At 46.6% G+C, this 19,147-nt stretch overlaps 1 protein-coding gene across 4 annotated transcripts in view; it reads left to right on the top strand.

Annotated features, from left to right (window-relative positions):
• Nucleotides 1–19,147, top strand: part of Frmd4a (FERM domain containing 4A) — a 600,187-nt gene that overhangs the window by 546,186 nt on the left and 34,854 nt on the right. For all 4 annotated transcript variants that reach the window (XM_029471433.2, XM_021186444.2, XM_085835220.1 and 1 more), the window contains 3 exons: nt 312–388; nt 6,111–6,249; nt 12,883–13,024. In XM_029471433.2, the coding sequence (XP_029327293.1) occupies nt 312–388; nt 6,111–6,249; nt 12,883–13,024 (358 nt within the window). The remainder of the gene's footprint in view (nt 1–311; nt 389–6,110; nt 6,250–12,882; nt 13,025–19,147) is intronic.

The raw sequence follows: 19,147 nt of genomic DNA, 5'->3' as shown, positions 1-19,147 counted from the left end.
GAGGGAAAAGTCTGCAGAGCTGAGAACTGTCTTGGAGAATTCAACAAAGGCTCGAGCCAAAGGGGAACAAACTTTAAAGAGAACTTGTTTTGTGTCTGTTAAGGAACCTGCTGAAAAAAATCCACACCTATTGGTGTGTGTGTTTCAAGCACTAGTAGTAGGCGGGCTACCCGGAGGAAGCACGGACAACTGTAGGGTCTCTGCCTTGATAAGGAAACTCTCAGCTGTTGAAAGGTTAATCAGAGAAGAAGGGACAGCGTGACCAGGGAACCTACTACTCCTGAATTTAAACTACGTTGTTTTCCATCCAGATATTTCAATGGAGACAGTTGGAGAATCTGTATTTCAGGGAAAAGAAGTTTTCCGTGGAAGTTCATGACCCTCGCAGGTAAGCATAAGGAGCCCTTTTCTTTGGAGAATGTATGGCATACCATTTGTACATTGATTTTGTGTTGTGGTGGTTTATGTCCATGACCAGTTTGGGGTGAGGGGAGAGGATCACGCAGGACAGAGTTCACATCAGACTGTAAAACTTTGTGGTGATAAATGCAAAGTGTGTGTGTGTGTGTGTGTGTGTGTGTGTGTGTTTAGCAATTCTCACCTGTCTCTGTCTCTCTCTCTGTCTCTGTCTCTCTCTTCCTCATGTGTGTGTGTGTGTGTGTGTGTATGTGTGTGTGTGTGTGTGTGTGTGTGATATGCTGGAGGAAGAATTGTGGCACTTTGGAGCCACATTTGAGTCACATGGGGACATTCCCTCTTAACAGACAGGAGACCAAAGGCTCCCTTGCCGGAGCTGCTAAGCCTACTTCAGGCAGGACGGTAGAGACTGAAAGGCATCTGTCAACCAAAGTGGTTAGGCTCATTTATTCTGGTTCTGGGAGCTTATGATTTTCTTTTTTAATGTTAGTTTTATGGGTAGATATGAAATAAATGCAGTTCTTTTTCCTTCTTCCTATATTGCACCAGCCATTGGACTAAAGAACACCAGTCTTAAAAACGTAAAAACCTGTTCCAAGTTGGATGCTGAACAATAAATAGGGTTCTAGGTTGGACTGCAGAGAGCCCTGCAGGGAAGGAGTCTGGGCACGGCTTTTCCTCTTTGTGTGCTGGCAATTCTATAGTTGAAGGCAGCCCACTGCCAGCAACAGGGTTCCCTAAGAATAAATTGCTGTGTGCAGGTCCAGATGCAGACTGACAAGAAAGTAGGCCCCAGACGATACTAAATAGATTATGTGCACTTGAGAAGCCAGAATGGGTTCAGGTCCTGGTGACACCCAGCACTGAGCTTAGGAGCAAGTGCTGGCAGCAACCCTACCTTGCTTCTGAACATACAGACAAGCAGCTGTGCCCTCCAGGGAGCTGGGGACTTGGGATGAGACATTGCCTACAAGGAGAGGGCTGAGGTTTGTGCAGAAGCCCTCATGCCTGCTGCTGCTGATAACCCAGCTGGGTTGTGTACCTCCTTGTAATCTACACAGAACAGCCTCCTACTGTAGGCGAGAGTTTATCCCTGCCCCACAGTTACCATGAGACTAGCAACTAGAGAACAGAACGTTCTAGAATCCAAGCCTCTGCAGTCAGGTGCAGAGGATAATGTTAAGCAGAAGGATAGCTTATTCAGTGGTTCTCAGGACCATGGGATGCATTTCATGGTCTAAAGACCTCCTCCACAGAACAAAATCTGTATGCACAGGCCACGGAGGGGCAAGTGGATGCCAAAAATAATAATCCAGCTGAGGAGAAACTCGCTGCTATTTTTCCAGGTGAACTTATGTCAGACTAACATGGACATTCATGGTCAGATGACAGGGAAAGAAGTCCAAGTGTAAGAAGGGTAAATCAAATTTTACACCATGATCATATACAGAAAAGGGGATGCCTGGCAGAGCAAACGTTAAAAAAAGAAGAAAAAGGCCTGAGTGCAGGGAATAGACAGAGGGAAAGAATTTACCCCAGTGTGTGTGTGTGTGTGTGTGTGTGTGTGTGTGTGTGTGTGTGTGGTATGTGTGTAGTATGTGTGGTATGTGTGTAGTGTGTGTCTGTATGTGTGTGTAGTGTGTGTGTGTGTGTGTAGTGTGTGTCTGTGTGTCTGTGTCTATGCTATATACACACATGTGTTCCTTCTGTGTCTATGATCTCATCAGTGATATAATTACTAAATTCTTTTCCCTTTGCCAAGGTCTAGGAATATAGGAAAGACACCTAACATCATACCTTACCATAGAGTGGGCTTTTGGCTTATTTAGCCAAAGGGATCTATCTCATACATGTTTGGAGAATTTGCATTTTCTTCTATGGTAGATATGGAAGGCTGAATCAGTGTCCTCTTCCATCAGGAACTGTTAGCAGAGTTGGGGACACCAGCGAAATAAATCATTGATGGAGTTTGCCAAGTGTAGGGACTGGTTTGAAACTTGCACATATGTGCTCCCCAGGTAGTTCCTTACTATGACCCAGGAAATAAATCAAGGCACAGAAATGAATTGTGGGTAGCTAGTATACGGTACAGGCTAGATTTGAACCCTAGAAGTCTGAGGCCAGAGCTCATGAACAGTGTACTGAGTGTCAAGTGATACAGACCAAAGTGCTGAATCATGTGGGCACCAAAGGCCTCCCTGGTCATGTGGCCTTCCTGAGGAGGAGAGATCTGAGCTGGAACCCATGGGGTTACTAGGATCAAAGCCGGGGTGGGGGGTAGGCCCTCAGGCGATATGGACAACTGAAGAAATGAGTATTTTATGTGGACAGAAAAGCCCAAGGATGGCAGCCTGAGCTCAGAGTATGACCATCTACCTTGAGGGAAGGCAGCCCTGAATCCACCATGACAGGGACATCACCTGGGGCCAAATTAACTTTCTGAGTGGAATGGGGCAGATCTAATCAGCACCTCTCCCTGTTGTGCCAGCCCAATAGAACACAGGTTCTGTGGTGGACTTTAGCCCCTCCCCATTGTCTCAGTTCTCAACTACCTTTGTCTCTGTCATCCTCTGGGTTCAGCAAACACGGATCCATTGCTGAGGTTTAGGTAAAGCAGACATTGAGGTGGGAAGGGCTGACAGGAGAGATGAGCAGAGGAGATAAGCTCCTAATGGAGCAGGTGAAAAGCTGAGTATCTGATGTAGATGTCCCCGTGAAACTGACTTCCCAGACCCCGTGAACCACGTAAGCCTTCCTTACTCTGTTGTAGCACCGGGATTTTACAGCTCAAGTACATTTCAAGTTACTTTTTCTACTTACTTGAGCTCTCCTCGGGGTGGGCGGTGGGGGGTCATTTACTCCCAGCCATACTGAGTTTAGATGGCAGCTACTTGACTCCCCAAAGATCTATGGGAGAAGCACTCCCCCTCCCTCTCTCCCTCTCCAGCCCCCCTCTCTTTCTCTTCCCCCCTTTTCAGTTTCTCCCCACAGAGCTGTTTTACTCATTGGTATTTTCCCCCTTAACTTTGTTTTAACCAGACTTGGAGTGTGACCCAACCTGCCTAGTATCCGGTTTCTAATCACCAGATTTGAATTTCCCCTTAAATGTGGGTATGAAGAAGCCCCACTGTTTAATCTCTAGCTTATAGAATAGTACAGTAAAACCAGCATGAAATTTCAAAGGAAATTGAGGGGTGGAGAAAATGCTGTTATTCATAAGTCCCAATGAGTCTACAGTTCTTCCAAATTAGATATTTTCATCTCAAAACCATTGATATTTCTTCTGACACATGGATCAAGAGCCCCACTTACACCCCAACCAGCCAGCTCTTCCCGTTTTTTGTTGTTGTTGTTTTTGTTTTTTTGGTTTTTGGTATCCACGATGGTTTGTGAGTGGGGGCCACAGCACACATGGGGGCGGGGTCAGAGGTCCTCATCTTCCACCTTGTGTGAGACAGGGTCTTGTGTTTTTTGCTATTCACACAGACCAGGCTAGGTGGCACAGGAGCTTTCAGGGATTACTGTCCGGTCCCTGCTTCCTGTCTCATCATAAGCACACTGGGATCACAGATGTACACAGAGTCCAACTTAATGGGTTCTCTGGAGAGCCAAGTTCAAGTCCACATACTTTGTAGGTTAAGTGCTTTGTGCACTGAGAAATCTTCTCAGCCTCACTTCTCTCTCTCTCTCTCTCTCTCTCTCTCTCTCTCTCTCTCTCTCTCTCTCTTTCTCTCTCTTCTCTCTCCTCTTTCTCTCCTCCCTCCCCCCACCTCAAACACTTTAATTTGTTCAAAGATTTTAAAATATTTAAAAATATCTAATTACATTTATTTGTGTATATGTGCATATGCACTGCCTTTGTCAGCATGGGTCTATGCACATGTGTGTGTGTACATGTGTTCATATGCATATATGTCTATGTAGCAGAAGTCAGAAGACAACTTGCAGGAGTCATTTCTCTCCTTATAGCCTGTGATCCCGAAGGATCAAACTCAGGTTGTCAGGTTTGGCAGCAAGTCATCTCTCTGACCCAATTGTCAGACTCGATCAGTGCATCCTATAGAATGTATGTTAGACTCGATCAGTGCACCCTATAGAATGTATGTCAGACTCGATCAGTGCACCCTATAGAATGTATTTCACAGGTATTGGGCAACGGTGGTACACACCTTTAATCCGGCACTTGCAAGGCAGAGGCAGGCTGGTCTACAGAGTGAATTTCAGGACAGCCAAGGAGAGATACACAGAGAACCCCTATTTCAAAAGAACAAAATGAAAACATAACAACAATAAAAAGAGTATACTTCACTTAGGCTGTGGCCCTAGAAACCTTTTATCCCCCATCAAATACCATGCATGTTTTGAGACTGATGCATCCTGTTTCTATTTTTTAACTCCACGTGCCTCTCTCTACTCCGTATATATTCCAATTAGAATTATAAGTGTATACATTTTAGGGGAGTGGCTGGCTCCTCTTTCTCTGCCTTCCCTCTCCTGATTCTTTTTTTTTTTTTTTTTTTTTTTTTAGTTTTTCGAGACAGGGTTTCTCTGTGTAGCTCTGGCTGTCCTGGAACTCGCTTTGTAGACCAGGCTGGCCTCGAACTCAGAAATCCGCCTGCCTCTGCCTCCCGAGTGCTGGGATTAAAGGCGTGCGCCACCACGCCCGGCTCCCTCTCCTGATTCTTAAGTACCTCTATGTTCTGGGATGAAGCAGTAGTAAGTTAATCTGCTCTAAATTCTTTGGCGGGTGCACACGTTCCTTGCTACCCACACTCATGTTTTGGATTTACGAATGAAAGACATATATATGTAGCCTTTTATTTTAATATGTCTTAAACAGCACAATGGCTGGGCACTTCCAAACCTTCCGGAGGCTAACACACTCTGATATTCCTGAGTTATTACTTACTAAAACCTATCTTCCATCTAGGCCACTGGAACCGAGGCTTGCAGCCCTTGTGGGCCATGACTTCCAACCCTTACATCTTGGCAGTGTCTCTGTCTTGCTCTCTGTTCTACACTCCTCAGGCCGGAACCTTCTTCTGGAGTGGCCCAGCCATTGAGTTGCTTAGGGCGTATTAAATAAAAATAACGCCTGTGTGTGTGTGTGTGTGTGTGTGTGTGTCTTTCATTCTAAATCCAAAACATTGGCGTGGGTAGCAAAGAGCACATGCACACCCTCCAGGGAGTTTAGAGCAGATTACTACCACTTCACTGGGAATGTATCTGTACTAGATAACCTGACCTTTCAGGGAACATCTGTCTACTTAGAGTAATGCAGGAAGTCTCCCCATGTAGGAAATGCCCTGGACTGTGGAGTGGAGGAAAGAATTCACCCATCTTCCCCACAGGCAGCATCGCCTGGTTAATGAAGAGCATTAAGAGCATTGTCAAAGTTTTTTTCCTGACTCTGAAATCTGTCTTGGCTCCTTGCCAAGAATTGGAGATCAAAAAGGACCATCAGGTGACCTAGAGTGACCCATCTTGCCCAGGGGCTAAAGCATGAGGAGTCAGCTTCTAGACACAGCATGGCCACGTGAACCCTTCAGTGTGTATGTACCTGTGTCCTTGTGTTTCAGGGTGAGCTCCCCTGTCCCCTTCTCGTAATAGGCTCTCACTTAAAGTTGTTTATTGAATGGTGTCTCCCCACCACCACAGGGACTAAATGAAGCTTGCACTCCTTGCTTTTGCAGGGCTTCAGTGACCAGGAGGACTTTTGGGCACAGTGGCATTGCCGTGCACACCTGGTATGCGTGTCCGGCATTGATCAAGTCCATTTGGGCGATGGCGATTAGCCAGCATCAGTTCTATCTGGACAGAAAGCAGAGTAAGGTAAGCCCCCAGACCTTGCACCAGGCGGCTAACTGGACATCAAGGCAGTGTAGGGATGGAATTACATAGGTAGAGGAGGAGGGAGGGGCTGTGTGCTTGGCTTGAGACCTGTCTGGGTAAGGCCTTGCCTCTTGGGGCTGCAGGTAGGAAGAACATCAGAAAATCTTTAAGAGGCCATGCTGGGTGCTACCTAGCAGGGTATATACAGCCCAGAGTACAACCCAGCCACCACCAGAGGTGCTTAAGCCTCAGGTACAGACCCTAGGAATTCTGAACATACTTTCGGGGCCTCTGGAGACTCTCTTAGTAAGCTCTCACACCCTTACCGATATTTAAACAGTGGTATATTGTTTTCTTTGGGGTGAGAGTGCAGATAACGATCCCCACCACACTGACAGGACTAACTGCTCAGGGAAATTGCTGTGAAAAGCCCTCCAGCCTTTCCCAACTGCCAACTCTGTTTTTAAAATGTAAAGCTGGAAAAGTGAAAAGGAAAACAAAACAGAAGCAACACCGGCTCTGACTCCCTCTGGTAGACCTGGAGCCTGGGGGCCTTGGGAACCTGCCATCTCTGCACCTAGTAGGTTCATCCACCCCCAGCCTGAAAGGCCAGCTGCACTCTCTGGTGGGTGGGAGAACCACACACTTTTGGTTCACACAGGGCTTACAGCAACACGCCAGCCCTCTCTTTCTCCACCTGGCTTCCCTTCCTTCTTTTCCAGAGACCCCACAGGCCACTCCCATTCAGGGGATCTCCAAAAGGGCCCTGATGTGGAGATGGCTGTAAGCCTGCAGTAGGATTCTACAGGCTTCAGATCATGGGAACACCGGGCAAGATCAGCCTTGGCCCCTCTGGTGGCTCCCAGCAGCCATAGAAGTTGCCTCCCCCTGTTCCCAGAGGCAGGTGGTTAATGCATCAGGGTGATTGGACTGGTGGTACCCTCTGGGCTCTTGTTCCTTTGCTGTGGGGTTTCTCTTTCCTATGGAGAGAAAGCGGGAATTGAAAGTAAGATAAGTTGCAACTAGTAAAAGGAAACTGGCAGAAATGCCTCCCCCACCCCCTGCCCAGTTCACTTCCAAATCATGGCCTGTTCCCATCACAGCCACCATCTGCGTTGTAAAGTATTGATTTTTTTGAGCCTTTCTGACCCCTTTATTTAGTCCCTTTTGGGGTGACCAAGTCTGGAGGTGTGTGTGGTGTTCTTGTGGCTGGAAATCATGAGTGTATCCTACACTCATCTAGTGGCGACGGGCCTTAGCACAAGCCTGTGAAGCTTGGTTAGATCAAAAGAAACAGGGCCACAGGGGTTTGACTCATGGTAGATGTTGAGACAGTGGGTGGGGGTTGGTGCCTTGCTCTCTGGTAGATAGCATTAGAGGTCAACACCCACAAACATGGGTGGGTTATAACGGTTGGAAGATGGAATGTTTCTCCTGAATTCCCACTGTCCGTGACTCTTGAGGGTAGAATCCTACCCCACCCCCATATTCTAATGCCATAGTTTGCAATGGAGACAGGAAGTAGCCCATGTCACCCACAGGATAGTGCAGTGTCAGCGGCTGGCTTGGGTCCTCTTCCCCAGGCTGGTGGTTTTTGTTTGGGGGGGTTTGGGTTGTTTTTTTGTTTGTTTGTTTTCAGTTTCCTGAGTGTCTCAAGTAGTCTATTCTTGGGGTTCTTTACACATACACACAAATGCCTATGAGAAGTCTTTAGTAGACTTCCAGTTAGCCACAATGGATACAGTAAGTGAAGCCCAGGAAGAAATGATCCCCAATCCTTTTTTAACAGGAAGCATTATTTAAGAGACAAACCAAGGGTTGGAGAGATAGCTCAGTGGTTAAGAAAACTGGCAGCTCTTCCAGATCAGGGTTCAGTTCCCAGCACCTACATAGCACTTCATAACTCCCTCTGACTCCAGTTCCAGGGGTCTGACAGTCTCACACAGATGTATATGCAGGTAAGAGATGAATGCACATAAAATAAAAATAAATTATGAGAGAGAAGAGAGAGAGAGAGAGAGAGAGAGAGAGAGAATGAGAGAGAGAGAGACCCAACTATAAGAGGTGGCCCAAACCTGTAATTCTAGCTCTTGAGAGGCAAAGACAGGGAGACTGCTTCTTCAGGGCAAGTCTAATCTATATACAAAGTTCTATCTAGACTAGCTAAGGTTACTTACTTAGTGAGACACTGACTCAAAAAAAAAAAAAAAAAAAGACAAGACCATGAGGAAGCCCTCAGCTGTCCTTTTCTGTTTACTCTGAAGGACAAGCAGCCGAAGTCCCAAAGGAATAGAATTTTACCAAGGAATCTTTACATGGCCACAAGAGCCTTGGCTATGTATCAGGCAAGAAACATTTGTTTTCTTGTGGTTTTAGGAACCTAAGATGTTATTGCTAAGCAAGTTCTCTACCACTGAGCTTTGTTGTTAGCCCTTTGTGTCACTTAGGAGTGAATTCTTTAACCTTACAGACAGGTGAGGAGCAAGCTCCTCTGTTTGGACATCAGATGACTATTTTCTAGCTCCGTGACCTGGGTAGGTGTCTTATGACACGTTTTGGCTTTCTCTAATTAGAGAACAGAAAAGGAACTTCCTGACCCCGGTTAGTAGTCAGTGAAGTGACATAATGTTTATGAAATTGCTTTAGGAAATTGTTTTAAGAAAATTGTGAGCTGGGCGTGGTGGCGCACGCCTTTAATCCCAGCACTCGGGAGGCAGAGGCAGGCGGATTTCTGAGTTCGAGGCCAGCCTGGTCTACAAAGTGAGTTCCAGGACAGCCAAGGCTACACAGAGAAACCCCGTCTCGAAAAACCAAAAAAAAAAAAGAAAATTGTGTTTTATTAACATCACGATTAAGCTAACCCATTCCCTTGTCTAATGCTGCATGGAGTTTAAACTTTCTGAGAAGCCCCACATTAAATCAGAGATGGCGAAACACTCGGTAGGAATTACATTGTGACATGGTTCATTTCTGGAATGTCGTGTGGCCCATCTTTGGTGGGCACCATGGACTGTGTGAGTGAGTGTCAGTAGGTCTGGGATGGGAAGCTTCAGATATTTCTGGACAGCCAGTGTGGGCTGGCATCCTGGCAAGGCTTGGCATTGTACTGTATGGGGCCATGCCAACCATTCCTTTCTCTGAAGGGCTCCCAGCATAGTTCAGGCCTCCCAAGTGATGTTTATCAAACCCGGAGAAACAAGTACTGTCTCGTGGTTTGAGTCAGTGGGAGCAGTAGCCAAGACAGCTCCTGGGTCTCCTCCCTGACATCAGCTTGCTCTTCTTCAGAGTCATTATGCAAATCACTTTGAAAGCCTCCCCTCTCTCCCTCTGCTCTCTCTGCATTTCTTCCTTTCCATTCCCTTCTTCTTCCTCTTCTTCCTTGGGCTCCCCAGTCATGTACAGGAAGGGAACATTCTACTGTTAAAGGCAGAGTGGAGGGAAGCTGGCTCTGTAGACACGAATTATAATTGATCATTTATATCTGCTGATGTTAAAGATCAGAGATGCTGTCAAAAGGATCCCGTGACCTTTGCATCCTGGAGCCAAAGAGTGTCTTATAGACTTCAGGGGAAAGTCTTTGAAAGCACACATTGTTCAGAAGAACTGATGGATGCTTTTCCTCTGACCTCAGAGCGGTGCACTCTGGAGTTAATGTGCAGACATCTTTCCTCCTTAATCTTTTATATTTTTCATCATTCTTCATCCAATCTGTCATTTATTCCTTCTAAAATAAATAGCATGATAGAACAAACTAAGGCTTCCTCACCAAACATCAGCACCATGTGAGTGGTCAATTAGGATGTTTAGAGGCTCTGGGGCTGGCTCAGAGACCTTGCTATGCAAGAAGAGAATCTCCAGGGAGTGTTAGGTCATTGTGATAGGCCCATTCCAGAAAGTTCTTAAAGTTACCAGAATCTAGACTATATTAGAAAAAAACGGTCTGCTGTTGCTGCTTCTGTAGTTTGGTTTTCTGCCAGTGAGGTTGATATGTAAGGGGGCAGGGTGGACAGGAGAGTGGCGAGGTGAGAAGGGAGCTAGTCTGAGGATTTCCATATCATAATGGGATCCTTAAAATGTCAAGTAAAGCCATCAATCTAACCTCATTCATAAAGTTACATCCCGATTCTGATTTATATCCCATTCCTATTGCAATGGTCTTGATAGAGAGAATCTGGCATGGCCCTCATCCCAGCTCTGTGGTGTGGGCTTGAAGATCCCCATGGTATAAACAGGCATCGGAGGATCAGAGAGGTGAAGGATCAGAGTCTCCCAGTGACTGACAGGAGGAGCTCCTGGGCCCTTGCCGCTGTGCGACATGGGTTTGGTGAGGTGCTGCTCTGTAGTTGTTCAAGTGTGAGCTGCTTCTGTGAAAACACAGATCTTAGTAATGAACAGTGCTGAAAGAGAGGAAGTAATGGATTGTGCTCGCCCTGCTCGCCCGAAGGATAAAGCACAACCAGATGGGTGCTGTAGATATGTTGAGAGCACATGAAATAGAAAGCCCTTCCTGCTTCCTGCTACAGCCAAAAGGCTGCCAAGCCTGGCAGCCGGACTTGTTTATGAACAAGGGGGCCCTAACCTGAGGAAGTTGACCAGATTCTAAATGTAAGAAAGAGGAGGCCAAAGTCAAAGCGCCAATGTGGGAGAAGGAGGGGAGGAGGAAGACAGTTCACATCGGGTGAGCAACTTGAGAACAAAAGTCTAGGGGCTTCTTCTGACCGGAAGTCACTGTCTTCCATCAGAATAGACAGCAACAGGCCAGAGGAAGGGCAAGGCCTGAAGGGCCCAGATAGCCTCTGTGAGACAAATAACAGCCCCCGAGCAAAGGAGGAAGCCTGTAAATCAGGAAGAGGGGACAGTGGTGTGCAGGCCTCACCAAGGCTGTCAGAATTTGTCTGGAGCCTTGTGGGTGTGGAAAGACCTGCTCTCAGGCAGCAGCTCCCCACTGAGTGCCCCAGCTCCACCACAGAGAGCCAGGGTGTGCTTAGATTATAATTTGTAGTGGTTTTCGTGATGTGTATACTATCATAAAGACATTGATTTCTAAAACAACAGCAACAAATTACAAAATGTTAAATAATGTCTATAGAAAGGAAATACAATGCATTTCCACATTGCAAAAGATGTCACTAAAGTAGATGGCCTTCCTGGAAAAAAAAAATCACTTTTAGAGATGAAATTGTAAACTGGAAACAAAATGGTTTGTGGGCTCTCTTCATCAGCTATGACTATTAGTCCAGCAGGGTCAGTTGACCTGCACATAACATGGAATGGAATTTGAATTGCAATATGAAGACTTTAGAGTCTTCATAGATTTAATCAATGAAAATTGAAGTAAATCTGACAATGCTTTTGGCAGGACCTGAGGATTCGAGAGCTTTCTGTCTTGAGTATATGGTCTTTACACATGTAGGATGCTAGTATCCTACCATGGAAACTTTCCCTGGTCACATGGGTAATAGCTGAAGATGTTGAATAACTTCTAAATTTATTATTTTATGAATTTGTTTCACATATTTCATCTGCCATTCATAAAGCTAGGAATTCATTTTCTCCTCCTTGCTTAAGCATAAATAAGTATAGTCACAACTATTTGTATGTATGTGCATGCATGTGCATGTGTGCATGTGCGTGTGTGCATGTGTGTGTATGTGTGTGTGTGCATGTGCATCCATGTGCGTGTGTGCATGTGCGTGTATGTGTGTGTGTGTGTGCATGCATGTGAGTGTGTGCATGTGCGTGAATGTGTGTGTGTGCATGTGTGTGTGTGCATGTGCATGCATGTGCGTGTGTGCATGTGAGTGTGTGCATGTGCGTGTATGTGTGTGTGTGTGTGTGCATGCATGTGAGTGTGTGCATGTGCGTGTATGTGTGTGTGTGCATGTGCGTGTGTGCATGTGCATGCATGTGCGTGTGTGCATGTGCGTGTGTGCATGTGCGTGTGTGCATGTGTGTGTCTGTGTGTGTGCGTGTGCATGCATGTGAGTGTGTGCATGTGCGTGTATGTGTGTGTGTGTGTGTGTGTGTGCATGCATGTGAGTGTGTGCATGTGCGTGTATGTGTGTGTGTGCATGTTGCTAGGGGTTGAGCCTAGGATCTTGTACACACTAACAAAGTGTTCTACCATGAGCTATAACTCTTCATTCTACTTTTTATGTTGAGAACTGGTGTCTCACTAAGTCACCCGAGCTGGCTTTGAACTTGTTCATTGGCCCAGTCAGATTGTAAATTTATAATTTCCCTGCCTCAGCTCTCCCAAGTAACTAGGATTACTGGCCTGACACATTTTTCATTTGTTGCTCTGTCAAGCAGAGAAGAAATGGGAGGAAGAGGAAGGAATAAGAGGGAGGGGAGAGGATGCTGTGCACACAGCTTGTCTCCTTGGCTCCAATGCATCACTCTGTAGTAGGTGGTAACTTCCCTGGCTTATATTTAGGAACAATAAGGCTCAATGAGATTAACTGCCTTTCCCAGAGTATAGACTACAAAGACCACACTCTTCCCACTGTGCTCTATTGCCCGTGCTATCCTGGGCTGTGAATTTCCAGTTTGTGTAGCTTACGAGCCACCTGGATTCAGGCTTACAAGTAGGCAAGTATCTTCTTCCATAACCTGTTCACCTTCCCTTTCCAGTCCAAGATCCATGCGGCCCGAAGTCTGAGCGAGATCGCCATTGACCTGACGGAAACAGGGACGCTGAAGACCTCAAAGCTGGCCAACATGGGGAGCAAGGGGAAGATCATCAGCGGGAGCAGTGGGAGCCTGCTGTCCTCAGGTAGGGCCTGCGCCTGAGACACCTTCCACAGATGGCTTCCTCCCAGGGACGTGGGGACACCATGCACAGGAGGCCACTGCATATGCTGTCCGGAAGCTGGCTTTAGTCGTCAGACCAAAGTGTGAAGCCAAACATGGGTCTAAGAAATATTTCCCAAGGTATCCAGAGGGGCAGAGGGAGATGTGTGTAACTAACTTCAGTGAGGCACAAATTGTCAGTGCCCTCTAAGGGCACTCATGGGGTTTTTTAGAATGCTGACTGCTGTAATCATTAACTGTCACCCTGGGTGTCAACTCCAAAGGCAGAGAGTGGGGTTTGCTTGTGCTCCCTTAAGAGGGAGGCTGTCCTGGTCAAGGACATTCTGTTTCCAAGGAGACATCTGGGCCTTGCAGGGTAAATGAGTAAATGAGACTTGCTGTCACAAAGGAATGGCCCTTGTCACCACCTGGTTTTACTCCCTAATTCCTACACCTTCCCCTAACACCAGGTTGCTCTCTGTGACAGTCCTAGCTGTCCTGGAACTCACTTTGAAGACCAGGATGGCCTCCAGCTCATAGAGATCCACCCGTCTCTGCCTCCCTAGTGCTGGGCTCAAAGGTGTGCCCCACCACACCCAGCTCTCTACCATCTGTGCGCATCAGGCAGGTCATTCTGGCATTAAAGATTAGGAGGTCCAGATCAAATTTATCGTGGCTTCAAGAGTGGAGATCAAGGAAGTAGTTCATTGGTAGAGCACTTGCTTAGCGCACTCAAGGATCTGGGTTCAACCCCCAGCCTCCAAATCAGCCAGAGTGGGGGAATGCTGTTGTTTGCTTAAATGACATGACAGGCCTGGGTTAATATGAGGTCAGAGGGAGAAAGACAGGATGTTTTGTGAGCCAAATGTGACTAGCCGATGCCTCCTTCCAAAGCTGTCTGTTTAAACCCTGTTGAATTTAGGTGGCTGTTCTAGTCTGATTTCTAAAGTGTTAAACTGTGCTAAAACGTTGTGACCAAAAGCAATGCAGAGAAAAGGAGGGCTTCTTTCCTCTTACACTTCCATTTAACCATTCACCACGGAGGGAAGTCAGAGTGAGAGCCCAAGGCAGGAACTGAAACAGACACCACAGAGGAACTCGCTTACTGTTCTGTTCTCCCAGGCTGGCATTCAACGAGCTTTCTTATACAGCCCAGACCCACCTGCCTAAGGATGGCAGTACATCTACAGTAGAGGGAGCCCTCCCACATCAATCACCAGTCAAGATAAGCCCACAAAGACATGACCCTAGACTGATCTGATCTGGGCAGTCCTCAGACACAGGCAGATGATCCTGGGCTGTGTCAAGTTGACAGTTAAGCTAATGAGGATGGGAGCCATGTCACCTTGCCCCTCTGAGCTAGGAAATGAAGAAGCCTTAAGCTCCTGTCCTTTTCCAGGGCTAGAGCTATAAGCAGTGACTGCAAACAACTGTAACAACAGAAAAGGGAAAGACAAAAGAGGAAGATGAGCTAACCCAAGTTAGCTTCTGGGCTGATGTTGCCCATTCATAGTCAGAAGCTGAAGCTGAAAAGAGCTAAAGGCAGGAGAATGCACACTAGCCTGGAATGAGACGTGGGTTTGCTATAGAGCAGACAGAGTGTGGATCAGGTCTCCATGTTGGACAGGCTTCAACCCAGTGATATGTTCACATGCTTGCGAGCTTTATAATATGACACGTTGCATATTGTTTGTTCTAAAGAAACTGTTAAAATTAGATAGGCTTCAGGTTCACAAGAGCTGGATCTGTCTCTGCCAGACCTCCATGACATTGACTCTAACTCTTAATTCTGCACCTGCCTGAAATTCTTCAAATCTGTTTCGTATAAAAGGTGTGCCAGTGGCCACTGCTTCTGAGGCTCAGAGGTTTGCAAGGAAGACTATAAAAAACCTAAGGGTCTATCTGGAGTTACAGCCCCCCCTCCCCCTCCCGGCCTCCTACTGAATGGGCAAAGCAGAACTAAAGGGAACGCTTTGTCCTTTAGACACTGCATGCAATGAGTTCCCTAGTTCCTGTTAAGCCCAGTCTGAGGAAAGCCTGGACCTATATCCTACTGCCTCCTATCTAGTTACAGAGAATCCAGCCTTGCTCCACCCAGACTCTTCCAGCTGAGTGTCAGAGGATACAATATGATACAGCCTTGGCGCTCATCTCACAAGATGCTGTAAATCTTCATGAGCCCAAAATCAGTTTCTATTTCTACCAAGTTCCCAGGTCACTCTGCTGGTGGTGGTCCAGGGACTGTGTTCTGGCGGACACTCCTCTTGCCAAAAAGAGATTAAAGTGGGCATGTGGCTCAAGATAATAAAAGCCAGTCTTTTCCACTTTGAACCTATAACCTGGTCTATCTTTCTGGGACCCCCATACATCTGAGGCAAACAAGCTCTAAGGGCACCAAGACAGATGCCTATCAGAAGCTGTAGACGAAGTCCCTAAGGTGAGACTGATTCCACCTAACCACTAGGAATACCATCTGAGCATCATCAATCCAGTGGGCTAAAAGAGAAGTGACAAGAAAATCTTCCTGCCCGACTCATGCCTACATGTAATGTTTGAGCATCTTTCTCTCAAGATGGTGAAGTGACTTTCAAATGTTATAGTGGGGCCCAGGTGAGGTGTTTAGAAAGCAACAGGAGCCTCAAGGCCACATGCAGGTTGTACCTGTAAGTAGCTTCTATCCACTCAGCCCTTCTGAGTTTGCTAAGCAAGAACAACTGTGGAAGGAAGAGAAAGTCCCATGAGGAGACCAAGGAACTTGTCAACCTCTACCAGGCCATACAAGTTTGAGCCTGAAAATTGTCTGTGAATGCCAGTTGAGGCTCTTTGGGAATGCCCCACGCCCACCCTCATGGCTTAGGAAAACAGCAGGGACAATGGAGGGAGGAACCAGAACAGGACGTTTGCCATCAGTGAACAAAGGGAATTCCTAGGGTACATGGTGTGGTCTTCCCTCCCACAGAGCCTGCTGCCTGCTGCCAGTTGTGAGCTTGCTCTGGGAGGAGGCAGCCTCCCTCCATCTAGGGAAAGCCAGCCTTCGCCACAGGAAAGCCATTGGTAGCACTGCCTATGATGGACCAGGTTCTTGTTCCCAGTATGGAGAAATTTAAGCTGCTGGTCTAAAACTGGGGCAGCTGCCTAGTCTTCCTCCTCTGTCTTTCTGTCCTTTTGCCTGCAACATGTTCTCACACGCTTGCTGTCACAGGACAGCTCTGTCTTTTTATTAACACTTGCCTGACCTTCCATGCTAAGAACACTCACTCATGAACAAGGCAACCCAGCATCCATTTGCACAAACTGTTTTTCCTCATTCCCTCTTTATCAAGCGGTTTCGAGTAAATGCATCTTAGAAGCATACTGAGAACCTAGCCAGCACAAGCTCATTGTCCAGCACCCAGTGGCCACTAGTAAAGTTGTTGATAAATTTTGTAGCATAGCAGTAAGGCCTGTGTCATGTGTTAAGAGTGTCCTTTCTGGGAATTGCCAACACATCCTCCCTCACAGGTAAAATCAATACCACATTGATCATTAGGAATGGCATCCAAGCATCTTTAAACTAGACAGTGCATCTCTATCCTGCTGTCAAGTTGACCTTCTTTGTCACACTGGTGTTAGACCTTCTGAGGTCATTTGCATCGGCCCCTCAACCCTTGTTGCTTCTATTCATTTCTTCCGACACATCGCAGCAGTGCGACATCATGCATAACGGAACTGCATAACAATGCTGTTGTACTTCCATAATGTAAACATTTACTTTAACTCCTAAGATATGTTCTGCTTTGATTTTGATCATAACTTTGAGGAACAACCCCCCCCCCCATCACCACCCCCCAGGCATTGCCAAAGAGTCGGTGCTGCCAGGGTTTGCTTATGCTGGACTGTAGAACCTTGAGTGCTACGAAAACTCCTGTTGAATGGATGTTTCTGAACTCAATTATGCAGCCAAAACTGGGGAGAGGGTTAGTGTACGCCAGCCTTTAAAAACATAAGAGAGCCTCTCTGAAAAGAGTGTGAGGATTGTCTGTTGATGCAAAATGGAGATAAAATGGGTCTAAGCTAGTAGCAGCTTTAAAGGAAGTTGTTTCTATTTACGGCTGTATAACTACCTTTAAAGTCACTAAGAAGTCCAGTTATTGGTATCTGAGGCCTCTAATGCCAAAGAAATGAAGGAGTGCCAGTGTTGAACATTCCATAAACCAGAAACTTATCCACATGGATGCTCTGAGTTGGACAGAGATGGGCACTAGCATTTCCAAATGAAAAGGGCATATGGCTCTGCATTGACTAAGCTTGACCTGCATCAAGACATTTCACACAGGAGCTCCCATGAGGAGACTGACAGAGTTATGTCCTAAGTCAGAGTATGGGCCTATGTTGGGCAAAACCCACCTGTAAATCTGTAAACCTACCAGGAAATCTGCTAACTGACCTCCCAAAAGGGAGGGAATAAGCAGAGACGTTTAGTCACAGTGGCCTGGAAGGGCTGGAAATTTCCTCCCCATTTGGAGATAGCTTTGGCCATGGAGATTTGGTCACATAGACTTTAAGTAACAAATTGTTAGGATGCTCAGATTCAGCTTGAGAGATCAAGTGTAAATGCAAGCCATCCAGCTGCGCTGTTTAGAGCATGTTCCTTCTCTCCCCGCCAGCCTGGCTTCTCTTTCTACACGAGCTAGGTTACAGCTTAGTGGGCAGTGCATTTGCCTATAGCCTTCAATCTAATCCCCAGCTCCATCAAAAAAAGGAAGAAAAGCAGAAGATCCAAGTCATGTGCAGGGTCTTCAAAGGGTTTATCTCTTCTCTCCCTTCCCCTATTGCTTGAAGTGTCGGAGGGAAAGGGTTGTGGAGGAGGCGTAACAGAACACAGACAACCATCCTTGTCCTTGTAGATGAAGACAGTTGGCTTCCATAGCTTCTCTGGAAGTGAGTCTAAGATTCAGGTCAGTATTGTTTTAAGGATCTGTCTTCACGGGACAGTCAGGATTTCAGGGAGAGCTTGGGGGGCTGTCAGAGATGTGATTTTGCTCTCAGGCTATTTAAAACAAATGGCACAAACCCACTTAGAAAATACCCAGGGTTCTGCAGGGCACCGTGGCTTGCTGTATGAACTACCCAAACCAACCAAACCAACTGTGTAAGGGGGGGGGAGAGAAAGAGGGAGAGAGAGAGAGAGAGAGAGAGAGAGAGAGAGAGAGAGAGAGAGAAATTTATGATTTGGCTATGTGGTTAGTTTGAAGGCAGCTGAGTCGTCTTGGCTGTGTGGCTAATTTGATGGCAGCCAAGTCTCCTTCCATTTGATCAAGCAGGAACATGAAGACTATGGTGATAGATCTGTGGTTTTAAAAAGTAAAGCCACACCCAAACCTGCATTCAGCCATAATTCCATGGCTCTGACACTTTTCATTCTAGGAAAAACATATTGTGTTCAACCCTGACCCCAGCCTTCCCTGGGACGGGTCCACCTTCTTTACTCAACAATTCCCACATTCTCCTCCTCTGAATGCAACCACTTCCTCCTATTGTGAGGATGCTTATTAATAACTCGTGTAAAAATGATGATGCCATGTGTAGCAGAAGATGGCCTAGTCGGCCATCACTGGGAAGAGGCCCTTGGTATTGCAAACCTTATATGCCTCAGTACAGGGGAATGCCAGGGCCAAGAAGTGGGAGTGGGTGGGTAGGGGAGCAGGGCGGGGGGAGGGTATAGGGAACTTTCAGGATAGCATTTGAAGTGTATATAAAGAAAATATCTAATAAAAAAAATGACGATGCCAGCTATCTGACATCTCTCCCCACGAGAGGTGATGTAGCGCCTACCAGCTGTGCGCTGGGAACTGTACCCAGCCCACACCACATGACTGCACTGCATAAATCATGCAGTGACTCTTGTTTAGTGATCTTCCTTTTGTGCACTTTTTTTTATCACCAGGAAGAAGTCTGTCTTCTTCCTAGATCTCTCTCTGGCCGTTCAGAGTTTTCTATTGGCTGTGTGGTACCTCTCCTTTTAGGTCCAAGATGAACTGCATTCCAGAGGCCTTAAATTTGGTCATAACCTTGGCTTTGCTGTTGGGCACAACCTCCCAGGCATTGCCAAAGCGGTTGTTTATGC

The sequence above is a fragment of the Mus caroli genome, unplaced genomic scaffold (assembly GCF_978045245.1).
Source record: "Mus caroli unplaced genomic scaffold, Mus_caroli_1 scaffold_2, whole genome shotgun sequence".
Classification (NCBI taxonomy): domain Eukaryota; kingdom Metazoa; phylum Chordata; class Mammalia; order Rodentia; family Muridae; genus Mus; species Mus caroli.
This window is presented reverse-complemented; position numbering and strand designations above follow the sequence as displayed.